This window comes from Polypterus senegalus, chromosome 8 (genome assembly GCF_016835505.1).
Source record: "Polypterus senegalus isolate Bchr_013 chromosome 8, ASM1683550v1, whole genome shotgun sequence".
NCBI classification, from domain to species: domain Eukaryota; kingdom Metazoa; phylum Chordata; class Cladistia; order Polypteriformes; family Polypteridae; genus Polypterus; species Polypterus senegalus.
The window spans coordinates 105,819,876-105,847,533 of NC_053161.1; the positions used below are offsets into that span (position 1 = coordinate 105,819,876).

Consider the following 27,658-nt stretch of genomic DNA (forward strand, 5'->3'; position numbering starts at 1 on the left):
ATTGTCATTCACTTAGCTTCCTTGAAGAAAAAACTGGCAATACAACTGACGTGTTTACACGTTGGTGTCAAAAGGGTCAAGTTAAGCTGCTTCCTTTGGATGAATATCCTGAATATTTACGGAAGCTTTTGACTAACGATGTACCCGAAAGTAAAAGCTTTATGGTGTGCATTAGATCCTACAATAGTTCATTTGCTTTTGCATCTACCAGGTAAATATCAAGCCACCACCTAGGAATGGCCCATATTGCTTTCACGTGTGTGGACAAATATTGCATTGGATTGGAACAGTGCACCCTGAGCCAAATCACGTCCGTAAATTTGCCCAAATTTACATGTTAGATCTCAATGATGCAGTTTATCAACGAATGAACCTTCCCGAAAACAAGAAATGCACAGAGCTGATAATGAGAAATGTAGCTGAAGTGATAAACAATCACCCATTAGCAAAGTCTACAAAAATGGTACAGGAGGTTGAAAAAGAAGCCAATGCAAAAGCGGAGGCGGAAGGTGTAGCACCAACTAAAATTGCCTTAGTGTTAATAAAGGACAAAGAACAGGATCCAAGACGATGCAATGTTCCCACCGTTAATGAAGTGGCAATTGTGTGTCAAAGTAAAGACGGTGAGCTTCCATTTGACCGCGATATTGTGTTGCATTTATGTCCTGATCGATCCAACCAACCTAAATTCCAACGCATAGACATTTGTTTTCCTAAACTTGATACTTTGACATACCCCATTTTGTTTTCAACTGGCCAGGCAGGATGGAGTGCTGGAATTTCCAGATATAAAAAAAATCAAGCACAGAAAAGATCACGTGTATCAATAAAAGAATATTTTTTTTACAGACTCTCATCAAGAGACAACTTTACTCCATTAATCAATGCAGAAAGGCTAACTCAACAATACCTAATGGACGTGTACGTTCGAACAGAATCAAATGATCTCCAATGGATTAAAAACAACCAACCTGCACTGAGGGCTGATAACTACAATTTGCTGATGGACTACATAAATCGTAATGCAGACGTGGTAGATCACCCTGCTGGAAAAGCAGTTATTTTGCCAACTAGCGTTCAAGGCAGTCCACATAATATGCAGCAGCATTACCAAGATGCGATAGCTATTGTTAGAAAGTTTGGCAAACCTGATCTATTTATCACTATGACTGGCAATTCTAAATGGAAAGAAATTACAGATAATCTTATGCCATTGCAAAAAGTGGAACATCGTCCTGATTTTGTTGCAAAAGTCTTTAGACTCAAACTAAATAACTTGCTGGAAGATATCAAGAAAAAAAAATCTCTATTTGGGACCATTAAAGCAATTATCCGCTTTATAGAATTTCAGAAGAGAGGTTTGCCGCATGCCCACATTTTGCTAATCCTTGATGATGATTCCAAAATTCTCACAGAAGATGACATCAATAAAATAGTGAAAGATGATATTCCAGACCGTGAGAATTCTCCATGTCTCTTTCAAGTTGTTATCAGAAATATGATCCATACATCATGTGGCAATACAAATCCAAACAGTCCATGTATGGTGAATGGCAAATGTTCTAAGGGCTTCCCCAAAGATTTCCAAGAAGTTACACTTGGAAACGTGAACGGATATCCTAAGTATATGAGAAGACGGACAAATGAGTTGCAAGTTGTACCGGGTCGTCCAATTGACAATAGCTGGGTGGTACCATACAATCCTTGTTTATGCTTATGATACAACTGCCATATAAATGTTGAAATCTGAGCTACAGTAAAAAGCGTTAAGTATTTATTCAAATACGTTTACAAGGGCTATGATTGTGCTAATGTTTCAGTGTCTGAAACAAATGATCACGATGAGACGCGAATGTATGTGGATTCACGGTACGTCAGTGCTCCAGGAGTCATTTGGAGAATATTTTGCTTTCCAGTGTATGATCAGAGCCACACAATTTGTCGGTTGCCGGTTCATTTGGAGCACGAGCAAAATGTCTGTTTTCGAGCAGGAAATGAAGTCCAATATGCAGAGAGAGCAGCTATAAGCGATACTAAACTTACCGCGTGGTTTAAACTCAACCAAGAAGATCACGATGCTCACCAGTGGAAGTACTGGTAAATTCCTGTTAACTACGTTTGGCTTGACAATGGTACTTTCTGGAAAAAATGACAGCAAGGCGGTGATAAGGTTGTAGGCCGAATGTACACTGTAAGTATTAAGGAGCAGGAAAAGTTTTATCTAAAATTACTTCAACATGAAACTGGAAGTAGGTCATTTAACGGCATTAGAACTGTTCCAAGTTGGCAATGCTGTCAAACTGTGCAAAACATTCCAGGAAGCAGTAAACGAAAGGATATTTATTGGATGATACAATTCGGCAGAAAACTCTAGACGATGCAATATCGTATTCAATGCCAGGTCAAGTTTGCCAGCTTTTTGCTTATATCTGTGCATTTTCCTCCCCATCAGATCCACTGAACCTCTGGAATACAAACAAGGGAGGAATGATAGAAGACATATGCCACAAGCTGCATGGAAAGGATGATTCTTGCATCAACTTTGAAGCCTATGCACTTAAAGACATTTAGTTTGCTCTCATACTCCTTGGATATACGTTGGAGAACTTCAATTTGCCAAAAGTTCCAAATGCATTACCTGATTTTAATTCAACGCCAATAAATCTTCAGGAAGAGCAAGAGATTGCACAAAGAATGATTTCCAGTTTGAATACCTTACAATCTGCTGCTTTTAATAAAATTGTTCTTGCCATGGATGACAAAAGCCCAATACCCAAATGCTACTTTCTTGACGGCCCTGGGGGAAGCGGAAAGACATACCTTTATGAAACACTTATAAATTTTTTTATGGAAGGAAAGAGTTCATTTTCGCATTAGCTACAACCAGGGTAGCGGCTAATTTGTTGATAAATGGTCGGACATATCACTCTTTATTCAAGCTTCCAGTTCCGATCACGGAAACATCGGTTTCAACTATAAAAATGCAAAGTGACAGTGCAAATGAGATCCATCTGGCAAAACTATTGATTTTAGACGAATGTACAATGGCATCCAGTCATTTACTCAATACCATTGATAAACTTCTCAGACCGTTAATGGATAATAATATTCTGTTTGGAGGAAAAGTACTTTTATTAAGAGGAGATTTTCAACAGTGCTTGGCTGTTGTTCCGCTCACCATGCGTTCAGCTATTGTTCAGTCCAGTTTGAAATACGCAAAAAATTGGCATTACTTTGAGAGACTAAGTTTGGCAGAGAACATGTGGCGTACAGATCCAGAATACCAATTGGTTGTTGCAACTAGGAAATGGAAACCTTACCAATGTGTTTGAACTTCACCCAGATAATATTCAAATCCCTCACGCCTTTATTTGCGACAACTTGGTAACAGAGGTTTTTGGTGAAGCAAAATCATTAGACCAGATACCACTTTTGACGCACCGGGCTATATTATGTCCAAAGAATATTGACGTTGACCAGATAAATAACCAAGTGATTACATTGCTTCCTGGAGAAAGCCGCGTCTTTCTAAGTACCGACAGTGTTGATTCTGAAGATGAAACTGAGCATCTTAATTTGCCATTAGAATATTTAAACACTATTAACTTGGCCGGATTAACACAACACAATCTTAACCTTAAAGTAGGGACAATAGTCATGCTATTAAGAAACCTTAATACTAAACAAGGTTTATGCAACGGTACATGGTTGGTTGTGAAAAGCACGAGAGAAAATGTTATTACGGGATCCCATACTAGCAATACTGTTTTGATTTCCAGATTTGACCTTACAAGGTCTGGCCTGGAATTACCTTTTAAACTTAAACAACACCAATTTCCCATTAAAGCTGCAATTGCCATGACGATCAACAAATCCCAAGGACAAAACATGGACAAAGTAGGGATTTACCTATCTGAGCCTGTATTTGGACATGGACAACTTTTATGTTGCCTTTTCAAGAGTCCGCCTTTTGTGTGACGTTACAGTGATGATTTTAACTACACCATACCAGGGAGAGCTAATTTAAGGACAGGAAACCATCTTTACCAAAAATGTTGTTTATAAAGAAATTTTTGATTAACTATTTTGGATTTACCATTTTATGAATTTTTTGTTTCCAATTTACTTCATTTAAACCTTTGCACTCCAGTATTTTTTTTACTTATAAGTGCAGCAACTCAAAGATGTTTTTAACTTAAATGATATAACAATTAAATTTAAATTTTATTTTTAATAAATTGGTTAATTTTAGTACAAATATATATTTTTTTAATTAAATGAAAACTTTCCCAGGACGCTCCCACCCTCCATCTTTCATCCCTCCAAAGATCAGAGGGAAAAGAAAGTGATTGCCATTCTTGGATTTGCGATTCTTTAGAGAATCAAGGGTTTACTGGTGTTTTTACTAATATGCTTGGAATTCTTTGGGAGAGCAACAAAAGCATATAATTTATCTTGTTTTTCAAAAGACATTGGATAAGGTTCCACTTGAGAGGTTAGGCATCAAACTAAAAGTAATGGGAATTCAGAACATAGTGTATACATTGTGACCCATGGCCGGCTTTTCATCCCGGCCAATACCCCCAGGCTGCCAGATGGAGCTCTCCTTGCAGCATGGAGGTGCCCCAGATACCAGCAGAGAATCATGGACAATGGTGTTTTCCTTTACAGCCCTGCTGGATACCACAGGGGCCAACAGAGGACGCTGCAGGGAGGATTTATTTATTATTGTGTATTTGGTAGTATTTAATGAGTATTGAGAGGAGGATGCTTTGTGCACTGTGCATTATTAATAAAGTCAACATTTGGACTTTTTACTTCTTGTCTGACGTCTTGGTCAAGGGTTCAAGGGAGTGATAGCACCCCCTATCACAACATACAGTAGGTGAAAAGTTGTCATAAACACATGAAACAAAAGATTATGGTGCATGGGACCTTATCAGAATTAGGTGATGTTAAAAGTGGGGTAATTGTTGGCTCTACTGCTATTTTTTGCTATTTTTAACATACTGTACATTGTTTGAATCTATATACAGTGGAACCTCGGTTCACGAACGTCCCGGTTCACGTACAACTCGGTTCACAACCAAAAAGATCGCCAAACTTTTGCCTCGGTTCACAACCACACACTCGGTATACGAACAAGCCAGGTTCCCTTGCCTACCTGCAAGCTGAGCTGAAAGAGAGAGAGAAAGAGAGAGAGAGGCGGCGAGCACGTGCCTGCTAGGGAGGTGGAGGAGGAGATTGCTTCACGTGTTTGCTGAACAAGCCAGTTTCCCTTGCGTCCTCAGTTGAGAGAGAGAGAGAAAGGCGGCGAGCACGCGTGCCTGCTGGGAAGGGAAGGAGGAGATTGCTGCCGTGTTTGCCTGCCTATCTGTAGGCTGTAGTGCAAGCGAAAACATCCCCCTCCCCCCACAGGCAGCCTGAGAGAGAAAGAGAGCTGCCATGCTTTTTCATTTAAGCAAAGCCGCTCCTTGTTCATTGTTTTCAATAAGACGTGCACTCTCTTTGTGCTCTACAGTATTTCGTGTGCTTTTGCAGTTAACTATGGCTTCTAAGCAAGTGTAGAGTGGTCAGAAGAAAGTTTTGAAGAAAATTGAAATCGAAGTAAAGAAAGAAATTACAAAAGGTGGAAAAAATGTTTACCAGTTTACTCATTTACCAATCGGAGACCCCTCGTGCTTTCAAGCAGCATAATGTAAACAAAGCCAGACTGCCAGTAATGTGGAGGGTCACAAGAACGTTCTTTTGGAATGGCTGCATGAGGCTTTCACTCCCACCAGCTAAACCGCTAAAAGCACCAGAAACCCAAGAAATCACAAGAGAAAACACCTGAAGGAAAACACTTCATGCCAGAACTTCGTTTCATGCAAGGTTAGTTTTCTTGGTGGTTTTGTATTACGGATTTTTCAAAAGTAATTTTTAGTTCATAATGCGATTTGTTGCAATGTTATTTTCTCTTTTTCAAATGTTCGCTTTTTCCTTGTGCTTAAAACTCATGAAAAATTGTTTACATGGAGGACTTCATCGTGTGATTTGTTGCAATGTTACTTTTTTGGTTGCTTGCAAGTTGGTTTTTAAATGAAGTTCGGATTTGTGCGATGTTTTTTTCTGCTGTGCTTAAAACTCATTTTAAAAACATTGTTTACAGCGATCAGGCTTTAGGTTTAATAGCGTGATCTCCTGCAATCTCACTTTTTTGTTTGCTTGTGAGTTGGTTTTGCAAGCGCTTCAGAATTTTTTTTCTGCTGTGCTTAAAAGTCATTTTAAAAAATGCTGCTGAGCACGTGCTACAGAGAGATTAGAGAGCGGGCAGCTGACAGGGAAGGGATTGGGGGACGGATAGGTGTGTGTGTGTGTGTGTGTTTGTGCTCGCTACACAGAGAGAGAGCGCGTGAGCGAGCCAGCTCCTGTAGCTGATCAGGGAGCCTGGGTGTTTTGTGTCAGTGTTATTCAATGATTTTACATTAGTTTACTATTACACTGTGGATTCTATTGTAATTAACTATATTTGTGCTTAATCTGTACATATTTTTACATATTTACATACAGTTTGTATGGTCTGGAACGGATTAATTGTATTTACATACAATCCTATGGGGGAAACTGCTTCGGTTCACGACCAACTCGGTTTACGACCAAAGTTCTGGAACGAATTATGGTCGTGAACCGAGGTTCCACTGTATATATAATTCACTAAGGCAAGACACCCATGGAAAGGCAAGACAACCATGAAAAGCACGCTGGAATGGGCGTGGATTCACTAAGCCGGCGACAAGTGAGACACCTATGGCGGCCGCAGGAAGGAGCCACACCCAACAACTTCAAAACCATTGGATACGACGACAACTCGCAGGGCCACGCCCACCAACACGGGCGCGTGGACACAGAAAAAATGGTGTCATTTATATTCGTCTGTTGTAGAGGCCACATGCAGTGCAGGTCAGGTTAATGTCATGCACCTCCGAGCTACGTTGACTGTTCATAGAGGCATGTTTCTCGGAGGTGAATCGCCATATGCAGCATGTGAAGCGGTTTTGCGAGGGTATCCCATGGGATCCTTAAAACAATCCTTTACAACTGAGGTTAAAGCACAATGAAGTAAGCAGTCTTTAAAAACCGAGTTTTCGGTTACAACTCACGACCGCGTGCACCATAGCAAACTGTTTTACACGCTACATACAGCAATTCGCATCTGCGACAAACATGTATCTTCTTAGATGCTCCTGCACTTTGTACACACCGCCCAACCACCTCGCTACCACCGTGGTCGGGTGTCTTGTTTGATTATATACACTCATCTAAAGGATTATTAGGAACACCTGTTCAATTTCTCATTAATGCAATTATCTAATCAACCAATCACATGGCAGTTGCTTCAATGCATTTAGGGGTGTGGTCCTGGTCAAGACAATCTCCTGAACTCCAAACTGAATGTCAGAATGGGAAAGAAAGGTGATTTAAGCAATTTTGAGCGTGGCATGGTTATTGGTGCCAGACGGGCTGGTCTGAGTATTTCACAATGTGCTCAGTTACTGGGATTTTCATGCACAACCATTTCTAGGGTTTACAAAGAATGGTGTGAAAAGGGTAAAACATCCAGTATGTGGCAGTCCTGTGGGCGAAAATGCCTTGTTGATGCTAGAAGTCAGAGGAGAATGGGCCGACTGATTCAAGCTGATAGAAGAGCAACTTTGACTGAAATAACCACTCGTTACAACTGAGGTATGCAGCAAAGCATTTGTGAAGCCACAACACGCACAACCTTGAGGCGGATGGGCTACAACAGCAGAAGACCCCACCGGGTACCACTCATCTCCACTATAAATAGGAAAAAGAGGCTACAATTTGCACAAGCTCACCAAAATTGGACAGTTGAAGACTGGAAAAATGTTGCCTGGTCTGATGAGTCTCGATTTCTGTTGAGACATTGAAATGGTAGAGTCAGAATTTGGCGTAAACAGAATGAGAACATGGATCCATCATGCCTTGTTACCACTGTGCAGGCTGGTGGTGGTGGTGTAATGGTGTGGGGGATGTTTTCTTGGCACACTTTAGGCCCCTTAGTGCCAATTTAAATGCCATTGTTTCTGACCATGTCCATCCCTTCATGACCACCATGAACCCATCCTCTGATGGCTACTTCTAGAAGGATAATGCACCATGTCACAAAGCTCGAATCATTTCAAATTGGTTTCTTGAACATGACAATGAGTTCACTGTACTAAAATGGCCCCCACAGTCACCAGATCCCAACCCAATAGAGCATCTTTGGGATGTGGTGGAACGGAGCCGTGCCCTGGATGTGCATCCCACAAATCTCCATCAACTGCAAGATGCTATTCTATCAATATGGGCCAACATTTCTAAAGAATGCTTTCAGCACCTTGTTGAATCAATGCCACGTAGAATTAAGGAGTTCTGAAGGTGAAAGGGGGGTCAAACACCGTATTAGTATGGTGTTCCTAATAATCCTTTAGGTGAGTGTATAGAAAGGCAGCCGAAACCGCACAGAGCAATGAAAAGTCTAGAGTTCCATCTTTTCATTCACTTTCTGTTGTATCCTCAAACCTTCCCTTTTTAGACAACTGTGTCTTTCCAGATGTGTTCAACCATCTATAAATAATTATGCGGCGTTTGTTATGCCGAGGGTTCACTATTGTGTTGTATTTTGCTCTCTCCAGAGTTCCATCTTTTCATTCGCTTACTGTTGTACTCTCACACCAACCCGTTTTAGACAACCGTGTCTTTCCAGAGGTGTTTAGCATTCAATAAATAATTATACATGACATTGACCATGTGTCTACCCGGCGTGGGTAAGCCATTGAACCCCATTCGGGCTGCAAACCATGGAATTCCCACTAAGTGCGACTCATACGCTCCCACTGGTTGCGTCCCAACCCTTTGTGCACACCCCCCTCCCACCTCGCTACTACTGTGGTCGGGTATCTTGGTGGATTATATATAGAAAAGCAGCCAAAACCGCACAGAGCAATGAAAAGTCTACGTCAGTCACAGGTACATCTGGACTGTGTAAAGTCGACAACGACTCAAGTGACGAGTTGGAGGTGGGCACATGAGCGGGCATTGCATACTGAACGAGAAATCAGCAGACTAGCATGACGGACGGAGCTGAATGGACGTCCTTCTCCTCTCCTCCCGTTCCAGACTCTGCGCCGTTCACCCCCATCCCTCCGTCTGGCAGGAGAAGGCGCAAGGACAGTCCGCCAGTGTTCAGTCACGGACGATTGTGTGTTGGTTCGTTCCGTGCATTGTTACAATGTTGCTTTTCTTGCTGATTTATTACATTACCGATTTTTCAAATGTTAATTTTCTCCATGTGCTCAAAAATCATTAAAAAACCGGCCTGATTATGCGGCGTATGGTATGCTGTGGGTTGGCTAGTACAAATATAAATGACAAGCTGATTACTGTAAGTTCACACACTATACCCAACTAGATGAAAGGACCGATAAAGTAGAATCAGACAGATGTTTACTAAGGAACTTGGACAGCATTCAGGCTTCAGCCAATTTATGACATGACATCTAAAGTAAGAAATGTAAGGTATTGCACAGTAAAAAGAAAATTTAAATTTAAATGCATAAATGATGGTCTGAAACTTGAAAGTTACTCACTTCTTGTCAGAAGTACTTAGGAGTCACAATAGACTCCTTAGTAGCTACATCTAGAGTTTATGAAAGCGACTAAAAAGGCTAATGGGATGTTAGTTATCATGATTTGTAGATTGCAAGTCAAGGGAGGTTATGCTTAAGTTATATAACACACGAATGAGGCTTCACCTGACATAAGGTATACAGTTTTGGTCCCCATGTTACAAAAATGATGTAGCAGTGCTAGAGAAGGTCTAGAGAAGAATGACTAGGCTGATTCTGGGACTAAGTGGTATGAGCCATGAGAAGAGGTTAAAGAAGCTGAACCGTACTAGTTTAAGGAAACCAAAATTTAGAGGTAACATGACTTAAGTGTTTAAAATTATAAAAAGTATGGATGGTTATCTACCAGGTAACGTGTGTGGTTGGTTAGCCAGTCAACATCCTCTGCCACTTCCTCTCTGTTGCGAGAAGCAAATCATAGATATTTAATATAGTACCTGCCAAATAATACAAAGAGTGCACAACACGTGTTTCGCCCTAATTGGCCTTTGTTAATAACCTTTGCTTCTTATTATTTCATAGAGTATCCTATGTTGGGGAGGGGTATCAGGATCCTTCCAGGTTTGTTTTCACTCTGTCCGTACCATGTGGCTGACTATTATACATGCACAGGGCACGTAACTCTTTCTGTTATGTTGCTGTGGAACTCAAAAAATCAACCTGCATATTTGGCTACAAGGACCGCTTACTCGCCTCACAGAGTCTGTGATGCAATTGATCAGCATTATATACCAGGGGGGTGGTCCTATCAATGTTGGCTATGTTCACTTTGGTGAAATTCGCTGATTAATTCTAGTTGTAACTTGCTGATAACTAGCTAGTGATTGACATTGTGCCTTGGCCAATGAAGTCTTTGGAATAATTCATAGTAAAGTGATTAGCCTTTTTGTATTGGTTCTCAATTCTAAAAGGGAAACAAAACTGATAGCTGAAAATTACCAATGACATCCACAGAATAGGCAAACTGATGGCAGTCAATTGCTGTTTTTTCTGTAGAAAATGAGACATGGTGCCAAGTGGTATGATACCAGTTAAGACAGATGTTAATGTAGGAGCTCATTGTAAAAGCCGCTGGTGGATATATCACACACAAATGCAACAATAATCCGTGTTCTTGTCTTAATTAACATTATAGCTGAAAAGATTTAAAGAGTATACTGGCAATTAAGAACACTTGCATGCCCTTTGTGCAGACAGAGAGGTATCAAGCATATATATATGTTACAGCCAAAACATGAAGTTCTGCCAGTTCCCAAATTTTGCATTTTGGCCAAGAGGTGTGGCCAAAATCCGATTACTAGAAATGACCGGTGTATATGCTACTTTGGCCGGCCATTTCACAAAGTGGTGGGAAATCCCTGGCCAAAATTCGATGTGCTGATGTAAGACTGTCTGGTAGGTGGCACATCTTTCGCTTCCGGTGTGATGGTGGGAGTGCATGTGGTAACAAGGAAGGTGTCACTACAAACTGTCGCATCTTCCCAATTACTGACTGGCAGCCAAGGCTACACTCGATGCAATTGCACTACAAAGTGCATAACAAATCGCTGCAAATGTAGAAATAAGAAACTGCTGTGCAGTTCAAAATGTCATAAAAGTTCATCTTGTTGTAACAAGTGATAATGGATATTCATAAAGTAAAGAGATTGTTTAAAGTATGAAATTATACAGACCTACCAAATTCTGCTCATGCTTTTTTTCTTCCGACTTTGGGCGATCGCCCCATGCTATTTCAAAAACTGGCTGGCCAAATCCAGAAATCAAGGAAAGATTGGACATTGGCTGGTCAATTTACTGTGACATTGGCCATTTCCCGATTTGGCTGGACACTTAAGACTTTGGCTGATTTTGGGCTTTGGCCATAACATATATATCAATATTTTGATTTTCTTTTTTATAATGGTTTTTAATCTTTTGCTAAAATAAAACCAAAAAAATAAAAGAAAATGTAATGTTGATGTGCATCCAAACTAATTCTTTGTGATGTAGAAAATAGTTTACGTGCTGAGGGTAGGATAAAATGGTTGATGATTATGATTTCTGAATAAACTAATTTTAGTCATTAAATTTTTTTTAATCTGTTCAAAAATAGTACAGGTTTTTATTTTAAGTTACACCTATCTGCTTTAGACATGCAACGAGCAGAACAGGCTTCAGTTCTAAATTAGTGTGAAAACAGTGTAGGAGAGGGTAACTAAAAAGAGCATTGCCAGCTTTGAAAATTATTTAAAAAATCATTTTAAAGAATTAAAATAACAAAGGAAATCAACTATTTTGTAGAAGAAAAAGAATTGGGTTGCTGTAATGGATATTTAGAACAGAACAGCAATTAAATATCAGACCCTCTGGTCTAAGTCTTGCGTGATTATGAAAGGGCACACTAAGTAAGTAAACATTCCAAACAACAAGGACAGTAACAAAGATGTAGCACTTGGTTTGTGGTAAATACTTCTGCACCAGTGGAAGAATTAGAGTCAATACTTTTAAAGGGAAGTCAAGTCAATTTTATTTCTAGAGCATATTACCATAAAAACGGTATATATCATTTTAATATATGGTTACCTACCAGGTAACACGTGTGGTTGGTTGGCTAGTCGGCAAACATCTGCCACATCCTTTCAGTTGTGAGAAGCAGGTCTTAAATATGTGATATAGTACCTGCCAAAGACTACAAACCGTACAAGTCACGTGTTTTGCCCTAATTGGGGCTCATCAGGTGTACACACCTTTGCTTCTGAGGAGTTATATACACATACAATAAATACACCAATAACATACTTTGTACAAGTTTAAAAATCTAAGGAAAAAAGGTGGAATTTAAAAGTGACCAAAGTTGGTGCTAACCTAATATAAACATGTAGACTGTTCCAAAGCTTAGGGGCAGCTACTACAAAAGCATGGTCTCCTCTAAGCTTACTTCTAGAACTTGTAGTCAGAGGACCTCAGTGATTGTGAAGGAGAGTAAACGTGTAAGAGGTCAGTAAGATAATAACGATAGGACGCTAAACCATTCAGGGACTTAAAAGCAGTAAAATTTTAAACTCGACCTGTAGAGAACAGGAAGCCAGTGAAGAGACGCTAAGGCTGGTGTGTCATGATTCTGTTTTTGTATGCCTATTAGAAGCCTGACAGCAATGTTCTGGACTAGCTGAAGACAAGCAAGGGAAGACTGTTTAACTCCAATGTATAATGAGTTGCGATAACTCAGCTGAGAAGAAGCAAAAGCATAGGATGTCATTTTATGTGATGTTGGCTTGTCTGAATTTTGTTCTTTTTGAAAAAGGAATGTGGCTTTTCATTCAATGTAGTAAAGTGGGATTTTAAGTTCTCTGCAGTTATTTTGTTAGTTTTAAATCTTAATTTTTAATTATTTTGATAAAATTTTCCTGTATTTAGTATAGTATGAGTTCAAAAGGGGAACTGGGAGCTATGCTGCAATAGGCTTGTTTTAAAGTTGATATATACAGGTGAATGTAAGCTTGTGTATACATTTGTCCCATCATGCAAATCCACACCACTGAACTTTTCTCTGCCAGATTATACACAGATTCACCATTTGAATAGGCGCATTTGTTCTAAAATTGTTCCCACGGCATAGTTTGTATCTGCAGCTGTATTTCACTAGGGAAGTGCCCCAAGGAGGCATTTTTGGGACTTGTGTCAGTTATTTATATTTGTCCCTTACAGTGAGGTTAGTCAGTGAAATTTTAGTTTGGTGCCAAAATGTTTCCTCTGGTGAATTTATTTAGTGATTGCACCAGCACTTTATTCTACCATGGGCAACACCAGGTAACCCTGCTAGTTATTCATACATGTAATATTTTAGAGAAAATTGCTTATATTTAAATCATAGAAAAACAGAATATTTCTCCTTATTAGAAAAACTCTATTTTGGAAGTACAAACAACCACACGTGTGGTCACTCAAAGATAGTAAAGTGACTAAAGGGTTAATATTTATAAACTGTAACAGAATTGTAAATTGCTCTCTCTTGCAGTGTTATTCTGTGGTGCCACTGAAAGGCAAAACACTGAAAAAAGTGAAAATGCAAACAAAAAGTTAAATCTTCAACCAAAAAGATGAAAGCACAAACAAAAATGTGCAAAACCAACTAAAATTAAAATAGAAATGATGCCCCTAGAAAAAACGGGGTTAGGGTCAGAGGATCAGTAGTAAGAATAAAACACATCCTAAGAAGTTGTTTCATTAAACATGAGAACAATTTTCCCAACTTTTCAAACTAGCAGCTTGAAAATTAGTGCAACGTGGGTGCTGCACATTCCATGTTAGGTGATGTGCAGAGGAAAACATTTGCCTGTCATGGTTAAGCTTTAAAGCAGATATGATTATCTACTGTAGCCTCTCTTGAAACAATATCTCCCTCTGATAAAGGGAACAGTGCCACTGCTTTCATAATATGTATGTGTGCTTTTTTATAACAGTAACTCAAATTAAAAAAAATATAATGTTGTTCAGGGATTTGTCATGCCCAGCAGATTATAATATAAGCTATTTAGGTTAGAAAAGGGTGATCACTGTTAGGTTCACCTAACATGCAACTTCAACAGCTTTCATCTCACACTTTCATATTTTTTTCTTCTTTTTTTCTTTTGTTTGTCTTTTCGTTTTGTGTTCTTTATTTTTATTTGTGTTTTGCCCCTCAAGGGCCATATTAGTATTCACATTATTTTTAACAATGTTATTTTAATATGATTTAAATATATTCTAGCAGTCACTTTTTTCTTAAGTATGTATTTTCCTATTAATTTCTTCTTATTTTAATAGTGATTTCATTCTGTATAACAGGTTGTGTTAGGAGACAAGGTTGTCCTAATGCCTGTTAATGCTGGACAGCCTCTGCATGCAAGCAGTATAGAATTACTAGACAACCCAGGCTGTAAAGAGGTAAGTAACTCTATAATTGTAATATAGTCCTAGTACTGTGTTTATACAGTAAATGCAGATGTTAGCACTGATTGTTTGGTGTTCCAAAACTTCTTCAGACTTCCTATTTAAATCACCAAAGGAGATCCACTGTGGTGACCCCTAAAAGGGAGCAGCACATCCTTAGTTAGTTATATGTAGGCATTTTAAGATAATGAAAATTTAGTTGATGATTATCGTAAAAATAATTACGATTGACAATTTAATTATCTTTATTTTTTTGAAACTATAACCTAACTATTCCAAGTCTAGTAATGTTAGGCCTATAATAAAGCAAATTTACCTGTTTAAAAAAATGTTATTTATTAGCATCAAATTTTACAACACAAATAGAACACTTAAGAATATAAATCCACATCAGGGGCTTTCAAATTAGCTAAAAGTTATGTTACAGTATTTAAATTTTAAAAAGTTAATATTCAGATATGTGCATAGTGTGATTCTGGGTGTTGCACATGTATTTGTAAATTTGTTTATCGCATTTCTTGCTGTATATTGGCTTAATAACAATGATTTGGTTGTTCTCTTATACCCTTGTCCTATTTTATGTAATGATATAATTCTGCAGACAATTTTCTCCCACATGTTGCCATTGTCGGCATCAAGTCTAGGAGCCATTCAGTTACTTAATTACCACTCATAAATAAAGGTGAACTAATTACACCTGTTGGCAGTGATGTTTCAGTATATTCACCCTTAACTAGACTTGGCAAACAAATTTGGGAATTTTATTATGCATTTTTATGAGGGTGTATTGACATGTTTTCTTGGTACTGTAATTGATAAACCAGTACTGCTGACAAACTACCATCATATTAGGAACCCCATCATTTGTAAAGAGAGATGGATTTCAGAGGGGTGTACTCATTAATGCTGAATTCTTTAAAATGTTCTAGTTTGCATTGTCTTTTATAAACTGTAAACCTGAGTGCTTACTAATCATATTCTCAATGTAAGATTGTGCTGTATAATATGCATAATTTATTTAGTTAAATTTAAACTTCAGTCTTTGGATATTTAGTTTTATGTTCTCATTTACCAGGTAAATGCTGTGAATTGTAACACAAGTTGGAAAGTCACACTTTTTATGAAATTTAGTGATTACAGGGATGATGTTTTGAAAGGGGTAAGTACTTTTCTCTCTCTAGGTTCTATACTTGTATTCAGAACATATGTGAACAATCAAAATGCTTATTACCATTAGAAACAGGAATGGGAGACTAAAGGAATAAATATGCTTTTGCTTACCCAGTGATAGACTACTCAAGTTACATATTTATTTTTCTTTAATGCTGTTGTTCGTTGCATAAATATCAATATGCATAAATAACATGGATAATTACTTTACTGGGTTCCTTCATAAACAATATTCAATATAGTATTGCTAATCATGATGCCATTGTTCCATATTTAGTGATTAAAAATAATATTTTTAAAGTTGCCCAAACCTTTACGCTTGTGTTAAATTATGCTATCAAGTGTTATCGATAGCTTTGGTTTAATTTAGAAAGAAACTATATATTTATGCAATCATTCTTCATAGGAGAGCCCACATAGCACACAAACATGCAATGGGCCTACCACACATTATCCTGTGTATGCTGAGGCTAGAATGTGTACCAGCCAAAGACAGATACCTTACTTTCTGTTTTTTCTAAAATCAAAGTAAAAGTCTGAATCACACATTTCCCAATTTCAAAGTGACACTCCAGTGCTGTCACGCCCTGAAATGAAGCTTTTTCCCCTTTATTAAGTAACTCAGTAAAAAGTATAAAGTATTTTTACCAGCTAAAGCTTTTACAAGTTAAATTCTTTACTACACCGTTTGTGTCCTTTTTTTTTTTTCTTCTTTTCTGTTTAAACCCCTTGAATACAAAAGTATTAATAAATGCACTGCTCAGAAAATTAAGGGAGCACTTAAATTGCAAATCAGACCTCAAGGAACAAAATATTCATGTGGAAAATCTTTTTCTGAGTAATACTTTGTAATTCATTGAGAAACAAAACGATGCAACAATGGTCATTGGAAACCAAAATCGCCAACTCATTGAGGGCTGGATTCAACATCACACTGAAAATCCAAGTCAAAAACTGAAATTATAGGCTGATCCAACTTGCATGAGTTTTATCACATCAACAAATAATGTGACTCTATAGTGTGTATGGCCCCATGTGCCTGTATGCACTCCTGACTGCATCTGGGCATGCTCCTGATTGAGGATGATGTACTGGGGGATCTCCTCTCAGACCTGAATCACAGCATCAGTGAGCTCCTGGACAGTCTGTGGTGCTACTTGGAGGCATTAGATGCACCGAGAGGTTCTCAACTGGATTCTGGTCTGGTGAACGTGTGGTCCATTCAGTAGCATCAATGCCTTCATCATTCAGGAATTGCCTACACACTCTGGCGACATGATGCAGGGCATTGTCCTGCACCAGGAAGAACCCCAGGCCCACTGCACCAGTATATGTTCTGACAATGTATCTGAGGATTTCATCTCGGTACCTAACGGCAGTCAGGGTACCATTGCCTAGCACGTTGAGGTCTGTGCAACCCTCCAATGATAAGCCTCCCCAGACCATCACTGACCCACTGACAAACCGGTCATGCTGGATAATGTTCGAGGTTGCATAACGTTCACCCCGGCATCTCCAGACTCTTTCACATGTGCTTAGTGTCAACCATCTGTGAAGAGAACAGGGTGCCAGTGGCGGAGTTTCCAATTCTGTGGCGATTGCCAATCCAGCTGCATGGTGATGAGCTGTGAGCAGAAGTCCCACTAGAAGATGTCAGGCCCTCATGCCACCCTCATGGAGTCTGTTTCTTACAGTTTGGTCAGAAACATGTTCACCAGTAGCCAGCTGGAAGTCATGTTTAGGTCTCTTGCAGTGATCCTTCCTTCTGTTCCTTCTCACACAAAGGAGAAGCTACCATTCCAGCTGCTGGGTTGATGCCATTCTACCACCCTCTCCATCTCTCCCTTGGTAATTGACAGACTTCTGCTATCTCCTGCATGCTCTTGATACTGTGCTGGGAGATACAGCAAACCACCTTGCTAAGGCATGTGTTGATATGCCATCCTGAAGGAGCTGGACTACCTGTGCAACCTGAATTGGCTGCACTTACTGTCTCAAGCTACCAATAGTTACAAGGACAGTAGCAAAACCTAGAGAAAAATCAGTCAGAGGATAAGTGGAAAACAATTGTCTGTGGCCACAATCTGCTAAACCATTCCCTTATTGAGGTTATCTTGCCTTTGCCTCTCCAGTACACCTCTTGTCACTTTCATTTATACTAAAACAGGTGAAGTTGATTCACAATCACTTATGCTTCTTAACTGGACAGATTGTTATCCCTTAAGCTTAATTAAATTGGTGTTCGACTGTGATGTTTAAGTGTTCCCTTAATTTTTTCTAGCAGTATAGTTTTGGTAGGGTCATTGTAGTCCTAATAAAAAGAGTATTGCAGTAAAGCTTTTTTTAACTGTAGTATTTACAGATCACCTTACACTGTGGTCAGTAACAAATTAGTGTGACACTGTTTACTGCAAAAGAAAAAATGTAGTAGTTTGATAGTGTAAATGAGCTGAATATAATCAATTGCATTGCTTAGTCTCATACTATAATATAGTTATACCTTAGAAAAACTGTTATTTTTATGTAATTACTAAATTAACTCTGCTTTTCTGCCACTATCAAATTTCAACAGTTTTACAACATAAAATGTGGAAATATTTAGGTTACTTTTTAATTGCTTAACTAGAAGAAGCTTTGCTAATTCTGTAAGGCAAAACTGAGCACTGCTCTCAGGAACAAGAAGAAACCTAAGAGAACATCTCCAGGGATTACAGATCCCACACTAGTGCTAGGTTCCTCAGGAGAAGTACTTTTAGTATTGTCTGGACATTACCTACGGGCAGGCCCAGTGTACATGAAACCTGCTTGGCTTATTTTGTCTTCAGTTTTGCCCTTTCGTGCACTTTATTACTGACAAAGTTATTTTCACAGGGGGATGTTGTGAGACTGTTCCATGCTGAACAAGAAAAATTCTTGACTTGTGATGAGTACAAGAAGGAACAGTACATCTTCCTTAGGACAACCCTACGGCAATCTGCTACTGATGCCACTAGTTCCAAAGCACTTTGGGAAGTAGAGGTACGTAACCAGAGACAGATTGGAGTTTTTGAATGTTAACTTCGAGGCAAATAATGTTGTATGGAAAAGAAATAACATCCATCCTTGTTCCAGACATGCTGTTTAATTTCCAGGATCATGGGAAAAATGTAAATTAGTATTGAATGTGACATTTTGGAGTATACCAGTACTAAGAAAGTACAGGACTACCATATTTTTAAAATGAGTAGTATATTAGCATTATGCAAATTTTGGTAATCTTACTGAAATTACTTTATATTTCTACTAAAACATAGGCTTGTGTCTTCAAAGGAAAGGTATGGAGAGTTTACACCAGGTGAGCTGATTCTCTGCAAGGGATGTACGAAGATGCTGTGTTCACTTGCACTTGGAGTATTAGGAGCTCTGAGTTGTGATGTTTTACATTAACATTTCAGTGTTTTATATAAATCACTGAGGTGAAAAGTTAGCATTTTGTCACAAGTCTGAGAATCTGGGTAGCTTCATTTTCTCCAAATTGTTTGACTTGTATCTGAGTTCGTAGTGCATCCACAAGGAATTTTTGACTGATAGCACGTGAACATGTTACAATATGTGTGAACCTTTCCAAGCGTTTATCTTCTGCTCTTTATCATTTTACCAAGTGGCTCAGAATTTAATAGATATAAAATAGTATTTACAGTTTTAGAAAAATCAAGATTTATGAATTTTAATTGGTTAAATAGTGCTCCATTTTCACATTACACAAGTTCACAAAGAAAGTTTTTCTGAGTTTGTTTGATGTCCAGATACAAACATAAATTAATTCAAGCCTAATCGTTATGATTCTGTAAATTGCAAAATGTCAAGTAAACATCATCTCTGCAGTGTAGTCAGTGCATATTGCACAAACTGTTTTAATTATGGCTCATTTCACTAATAGTATGTGTGAGTCTGAGAGGCATAATCGCCTATGTGTTGGGTTAGAGGGGTCTAGGACATTGTGCATTAGTAGCAGAGTTGGTAGGTCATGAGCTCTCAGTGTTATGCAAGGCATCTCACCAAAACTCACCAGTGACTTTAATCTCCAGCACATATTGCTCTTCCTTGCCTGGTTGTTGTTACCATATTTAATACATTAAATGCACTACTATTATTCTGTTACATTTGGTGTTCAGATTTGTTAATCATTTGGGGGAGGGGGTGCACATTAGTTTCACATTTTATTTTTCTGAAAAATGATACTACTTTGTTACTTGCTTTGGTATCACTTTGTCACCAAAACTGAGGTGTGAAAGCCGACATTGATACCAAAATTTCCAAATATGTTCATATTAGGCAAAGTTGTGACTTTTAATTACCCAAGCATGCGAGACTGTGACTGTGTGCAGTAAAAAACACTGGCAATCCTTTCATAGTCATCACTGACCTGGCATCTAATTAGTTAGTGATCAAGCGATACTAAAATTTTGAAAACCTTGGACCTGAATACCTGTTGTTAATGTGTCAAAGTAAGGACCAAGTCCAAAGAAATGTTGGGGTGCCAGCCGGGTTGGCCTGTTCATTTAGGAGTAAAGGCAAAAATAAAACAAGTGCACTATGCAACAGGAGACAAAGTAACAAAGTGTTATTTTGGATGAACGAGTTTGATGTGGAATAAGCTCATAGCCAACTAGATACCTTCTTCTGGCAACTTTAAGGTTTTATAGGGCTCATACTGGAAGAAGCGGGGTTCACTTGCCCTCACGGGTCATCTTCTCGGCACTGTGGAGGAAGAAGGAGGTGATACTGGTAGTGACAGCACACCCTCTTATCCCTGTGTGGTATTACATACCTCTGATTAGCCTGGAAGGGGATCCTCTGATGCACAGGCATAAAATAATACAAAAACACTTCTCAAACAAATAACAGATAATTGTCCTCCACCCTCCTAGTCTCACAGCTTCCTCGTTCGCCAAGCTTGCATGCATGTGTGCCTCCCTTGTATGCGACATTCCGTACATCGATAAGAAAAGTCTTCTCTTTGGACAATCCAGCAAATTTACATTAATATATATTTAATGGGGTGGGGTGGTTTGGTTAAGGGGTTTATAAACGACACTTACTTTTTTTCATTCCTCCGGGCAGCTTGAGCATGTGCCTCCTTACTGTGTATCACTATGTAAGGGCTTCAGAACCATTAACCAAAAGTGGTGAATGTAGGGCGAATATAATATTCTTGTGAGTGAGTGCCCTACTGTACCTGATGAAGAAGTACAGTTCAGATATTTTTGTATGTGTTTAGTACACTTTGATGGCATGTTGCGTCATACTTTCATTCATCATTCTGGCACCTACGTATCCAGCCTCTCCTCAAAATTCACCACTGTATCCGCAATACTTTCTATTTCCGAAAACCTCTATCTATCTCTCTCTCCACGCATATGTTTGAAGAGCAGGAGGTTTGGGGGTGGTGGTGTTTATGGTTTGGCACTCTTGTGGATACCCTTGAAGTTATGATCATGCTTATAAACTACTAAATGACAGGTGCTTAAAATCTACCATTTACTTATTTTGTTGCGTCCTTAGCATGCCTCTCTGTTTTGCCACACAATTGCATGCCTGCCTTGTGCACCACGCTCCATAAATGTTTAATGTAAATGTTTGAAAAGAGGTTTTGGCCTCTTAGTTATTCAAACTACATTTAATACATATGATGCAATCAAACAGCAGACAACCCAACCCCACAGGGTTCTGATCATGACTTAGAAATTCTTTAAAAACTTCCAATTATTTCAGTACTGAAATTAATGAAGTGCTAGTACCAAATAGTTTAAACATTTTTGTTTTGTTCTTTTTTAGTACTGGTAAACCATGCAGCCATACTATGGGGTTCAAGTTTGTTAAGGAATATGCTAATAGAAAATGACTGGTTAACCCATTTAGATTTATAGCTCTCACAAACTTTTATGTAAATCTTTGCTTGAACTTTTCAAGTAGATATCTATGTGGCATTATGGAGGTATTATTTAAAAAGATTAAAAGTATCTACTCAATATTTGTTACTATCTGCTGTGTTTTGGTGGTGGCACGCAGAGTACGATGTTGCTTTCCAAGAAATAAATCTGGCTTTGATTTTTTTGATGTTAGACTTAGTGCAAAGATACACATGCTTTTATGTAATGGTACTAAATTGTATGTGATCCATCTGCTTTCGTTGACCTTCATACTTAACAACACTTGTATGTCTTTGTCTCACTTTACTCAAGAATCTTACTCCACTAATTGCTTTTTATCATGGCCTGTATTTTTCCAAAACAATGTACTGTACATGACTACATGATATGATGCACATAGCTTAAAACTTGTGCAAATCACCATGGAATTCAGAAATGCAATATAGTTAATTGTAATTCCAACCCATGTGCAGGGGTCACATAATGAGAACATTGAGGAGGTTGTTGACTGCACTACTGACTATATCAACTTCTTTATGGACATTGTAGTTCCAGTACGAACGGTATGCTGCTACAGTGGTGCTTGAAAGTTTGTGAACCCTTTAGAATTTTTTAGATTTCTGCTTAAATATGACCTAAAACATCATCAGATTTTCACTCAAGTTCTAAAAGTAGATAAAGAGAGACCAGTTTAACAAATGAGACAAAAATATTATACTTGGTCATTTATTTATTAAGGAAAATGATTGAATATTACATATTTGTGAGTGGCAAAGTATGTGAACCTTTGCTTTCTGTTTCTGGTGTAACCCCCCCCCCTTTGCAGCAATAACTGCAACTAAATGTTTCCAGTAACTTTTGATCATTACTGCACACCGACTTGGAGGAATTTTAGCCCATTCCTCCATACAGAACAGCTTCAACTCTGGAATGTTGGTGGGTTTCCTCACATTAACACTAGAATTACCAGAGCCTACGAAAAAACTCGTAATTCCGTCCCACCTTAAATCGCTTCTTAAATCCCTTCACACCTCTCTGCCAGCGTCCTTTGTCTTCTAAATGTGCTGATAAAGAGAAGCTCGGAGCAGCCGGCTATTCCATCCCCCCACCAATTTAGAACGTGCACAAACTTCTCTGAGCTCATGCCTTGATTGAGTATCTGGGAGTGAAGTGGAGTTTTAGAGTGGAAATAATAGATCGTTGTTTGGAACACACGCATTTCATGTCTGTTCCGTTTCTACAGTAATCTGTGTCACCACATTGTTAAAACAGAAACGTTTTTTATTATTTTATAAGTAGATGACAAAATGTAGGCATAATGAAGCCTGAAGTCCAAATAGCAAAGAAACATTTTCACAAGAATAACACAATTGCGCTTTTATTCAAAAATATAACTGCGGAAACAAAAAGCCGCCTTAACCTGCGACATTGACACCACTTTATTGTAACTGCATCCGTGGTTCAATAGACTCAGCCCCCGCTTGGGAATCAAAAGGTCACGAGTTCGATCCTGCGCCCCTCCGTTTTGAGAAGTAAACTGCCCTTAGTCTTACTGTTTTAGAATAAAAGCATACATTTGATTTCAGTCTGTAACAGCCGGTGCAATTTATGATCCTTGTAAAGGTTAGCTTTTTTTAATTCACTTTTCATTCTCTCAGTCGCGTTCAGAATCAATCCATACAACCCCATCTGACACGGCTGTTTTCACTAAAGACGCGCTATAGCTCTGCAGTGTACCACGATGCATACTAACGCCAAACATCCAACCCCGGGTTTTGACACACAAACGCTGGCGAAGCTGCTTTCTTCGTATCTCACCGTCACTTGCTTTTCTTTTTATTCAGTTTTATTGAGTGTTCCTGCCAGTCCCCGCATGTTGCTGTATGCTGTTTCTTTTGTACTCCAGGACATGCAGAGGAAAGAATGGTAAAGACCAGTAACTTCGGTGCTATATGCAATCATCAGACACTCCCCATCTGCCCGTGTCGTTCAAACACAGGAACATATATTGGTGTAAAAGTATAACAAAAGTGCACTTTTATTCAAGTGCACTTTTTCCATCGCCTTTTCCTGTAAGAAGCAATGTCTCTCTATGCTGTGGTTTCTATTACACACCTGAAAGAAAGAGACAATACAATCCAAACTCTTTAGAGATGGTTTTGTAACCTTTTCCAGTCTGATGAGCATCAACAACTCTTTTTATGAGGTCCTCAGAAATCTCCTTTGTTCGTGCCATGATACACTTCCACAAATGTGTTGTGAAGAGCAGACTTTGATAGATCCCTGTTTTTTAAATACTGTAACACAGGGTGCCCACTCACACCTGGTTGTCATCCCATTGATTGAAAACACCTGACTCTAATTTCACCTTCAAGCTCACTGCTAATCCTAGAGGTTCACAAATATGTAATATTCGATAATTTTCCTCAATAAATTAATGACCAAGTATACTATTTTTGTCTCAATTGTTTAACTGGTTTCTCTTTATCTACTTTTAGGACTTGAGTGAAAATCTGATGATGTTTTTATGCAGAAATTTAGAAAATTCTGAAGGGTTCACAAACTTTCAAGCACAACTGTATGCTAACAACAAGCCATGGATTACATGTGACATCAAGGGTGTTTTGAACCAGAAGAAAATGGCTTTTAAGGGCAGTGATCAGCATGAGCTTGTGTAGAAAGAACTCAAATCAGGGAGGCGAAAGAGCAGTACAGGAAAAAACTGGAGCAAAATTTGCAGAATAACAGCATGAAGGAAGTGTGGGATGGGATGAAGATCATCACTGGCTGCAGCTCAAAGCGGGGTGCCACCATCACGAGAGAGACGTGGAGAGAGCAAACCTGATGAACAACTTCTTTGTAACAGGTTTGACCACCCTAACCCACTCTCACCTCAGAGTACTGCATCCTCCACCCATCCTTCTGCTGATACCAGCATATGAGAGAGTTTCCCCCCACCCACAATTACAGCAGCCCAGGTAAGCAGAGAGCTGAGGAGACTTCGTGCCAGCAAAGCAGTAGGTCCAGATGGAATATCGCTACTACTGTTGAAGGCCTGTGCGTTGGAGCTGGGGAGTCCTCTACAGCGCATCTTCAACCTGAGCCTGGAACAGGGGAGAATTCCGAGGCTTTGGAAAACATCTTGTATCACGTCATGGTAAGCTGAATGACTTCAGGCCTGTCGCCTTGATGTCACATGTGATGAAGACTATGAAGCGGGTGCTGCTTCACCACCTGAGGCCCCAGGTCCGTCATGCCCTTGACCCTCTGCAGTTCGCATACCAGGAGAAGGTGGGAGTGGAGGATGGCCATCCTTTATATGCTACACCGATCCCTATCCCACTTGGACAATGGCAGTGGTGCAGTAAGAATTATGTTTCTGGACTTCTCTAGCGCCTTCAACACCATCCAACCTCTGCTCCTTAGGGACAAGTTGACAGAAATGGGAGTAGATTCATACATGGTGGTATGGATCATGAACTATCTTACAAACAGACCTCAGTATGTGCGTCTTGGGAACTGAAGGTCTGACATTGTGGTCGACAGCACAGGAGTGCCACAGGGGATTGTTCTTTCTCTGGTCCTGTTCAGCCTATATACATCGGACTTCCAATACAACTCGGAGTCCTGCCACGTGCAAAAGTTCGCTGACGACTCTGCTATCGTGGGCTGCATCAGGATTGGGCAGGAGGAGGAGTATAGGAACCTAGTCAAGGATTATGGTGCAACTCAAATTACCTACAACTGAACACCAGCAAAACCAAGGAGCTGGTGGTGGATTTTAGGATGCCAAAGCCTCTCATGGACCCCGTGATTATCAGAGGCGACTGTGCGCAGTCGTTACAGACCTTTAAATATCTGTGAGTGCAGCTGGATGATAAATTGGACTGGACTGTCAATACTGACGCTCTGTGCAAGAGAGGACAGAGACGACTATACTTCCTTAGAAGGCTGACATCCTTCAACAGCTGCAATAAGATGCTGCAGATGTTCCATCAGATGTTTGTGGCGAGTGCCCTCTTCTACACCGTGGTGTGCTGGGGAGGCAGCATAAAGAAGAGGGTTGCCTTAAGCCTGGACAAACTTGTGAGGAAGGCAGGCTGTATTGTAGGCACGGAGTTGGACAGTTTGACATCTGTGGCAGAGTGATGGGCACTGAGGAGACGCCTGTCAATCGTGGAGAATTCACTGCATCCAATGAACAGTATCATCTCCAGACAGAGGAGCAGCTTCAGTGACAGACTGCTGTTATTGTCCTGCTCCACTGACAGACTGAGGAGATCGTTCCTCCCCCACAGTATGCGACTCTTCAATTCCACCCAAGGCAGGAAAGCAGCAGGTCCTGATGGCTACTCTGCAGAATTTTACAAGAAATTCTCCGCTCAGCTAGCTCCCCTCCTATTAGCAACATTTACAGAAGCCAGAGATAACCAAACTCTTCCTCAAACTTTTCGCCAAGCACTAATCACTGTTTTTCCAAAACAAAATAAGGACTTATTACAATGTGCATCATACAGACCAATTTCACTTCTGAATAATGACATTAAAATACTCTCTAAAATCATAGCTAGAAGGATGGAGAAAGTGCTCCCCTCGGGTAATATCACAAGATCAAACTGGATTTATTAGGGGCCGACACTTATCTTCAAATCTTCGATGCCTGTTTAATGTAATATACTCACCAACTAAATCAAACACCCCAGAAATATTATTATCATTGGATGCAGAAAAAGCATTCGACATGATTGAATGGAAATACCTTTTACATATTGGAGAAGTTTGGGTTTGGCCCAACATTTGTGCATGGATTAAATTACTGTATACTAACCCAGAAGCTTCAGTTTGCATCAACAACATTTGCTCAGACTACTTTAAACTAGGAGCCTGGTACCAGACAAGGATGCCCTTGTCACGCTACTGTTTGCAATTGCCATTGAACCACTGGCAATACATTGTCGAAATACTGATCAGATAAAGGGGATTATCAGAGAAGGACTGGAACAGAAAATCTCATTATATGCAGATGATATGGTACTGTATATATCAGACCCAGAAAATTCTGTGCCTGCAGTCTTAACAGCACTCACAGAATTTCAAAAGATCTCTGGTCTCAGAATTAATCTGAATAAAAGTGTACTCTTTCCAGTGAATTCTCAAGCATATAATATTAGATTAGATACCCTACCTTTTATCATTGCAGAACAGTTTAAATACCTCGGGGTAAACATCACAAGTAAACATAAAGCTCTTTATCAACAAAATTTTGTTGTCTGCATGGAAAAAATTAAGCAAGACTTGCATAGATGGTCAACCCTTCATCTCACACTAGCTGGAAGAATTAACACTGTTAAGATGAATATTCTTCCTAAGCTCCTTTTTTATTTCAAAACATTCCAATATACATTAATAAATCATTCTTTAAGCAATTAGATTCAACAATAACCTCATTTATTTGGAATTCAAAACATCCACGCATCAAAGAGCGACCCTACAAAGACAAAAGGCAGAAGTCGGCATGGCTCTACCTAACTACCAGTTTTATTACTGGGCAGCAAATATACAGGCGATAAGAACCTGGACACAAATAGAAGAACATACACAGGCTTGGTCCACAATAGAAGTAAAATCCTGCAGTACTTCTTTGTATTCCCTGCTCTGTGCTCCAATAAACACACGTTATCGGCAATATACTAATAACCCAATTGTGCTTCACTCACTTAGAATATGGAACCAATGTAGAAAGCATTTTAAGACAGAAAAGCTTCTATCTGTGGCACCTCTGCAAGAGAACCACCTCTTTCAACCTTCACAAACATATGCAGTTTTAATATCTGGAAAAAATTTGGAATTAACTCGCTTAGAGATCTTTATAAATATAACGTCTTTGCATCCTATGAACAATTACATTCCAAATTTAACATTCCAGCTACACATTTCTTTCACTATCTTCAAATCAGGAACTTTGTTAAACAGAACCTTCCAGATTTT

General features: G+C 39.2%; 1 protein-coding gene across 3 annotated transcripts in view; it reads left to right on the plus strand.

Annotated features, from left to right (window-relative positions):
• The window catches only part of itpr2 (inositol 1,4,5-trisphosphate receptor, type 2), a 583,413-nt gene that overhangs the window by 112,708 nt on the left and 443,047 nt on the right, over positions 1 to 27,658 (plus strand). For all 3 annotated transcript variants that reach the window (XM_039761551.1, XM_039761550.1, XM_039761552.1), the window contains 3 exons: positions 14,484 to 14,582; positions 15,664 to 15,747; positions 18,630 to 18,776. In XM_039761551.1, coding sequence (XP_039617485.1) covers positions 14,484 to 14,582; positions 15,664 to 15,747; positions 18,630 to 18,776 — 330 coding nt within the window. The remainder of the gene's footprint in view (positions 1 to 14,483; positions 14,583 to 15,663; positions 15,748 to 18,629; positions 18,777 to 27,658) is intronic.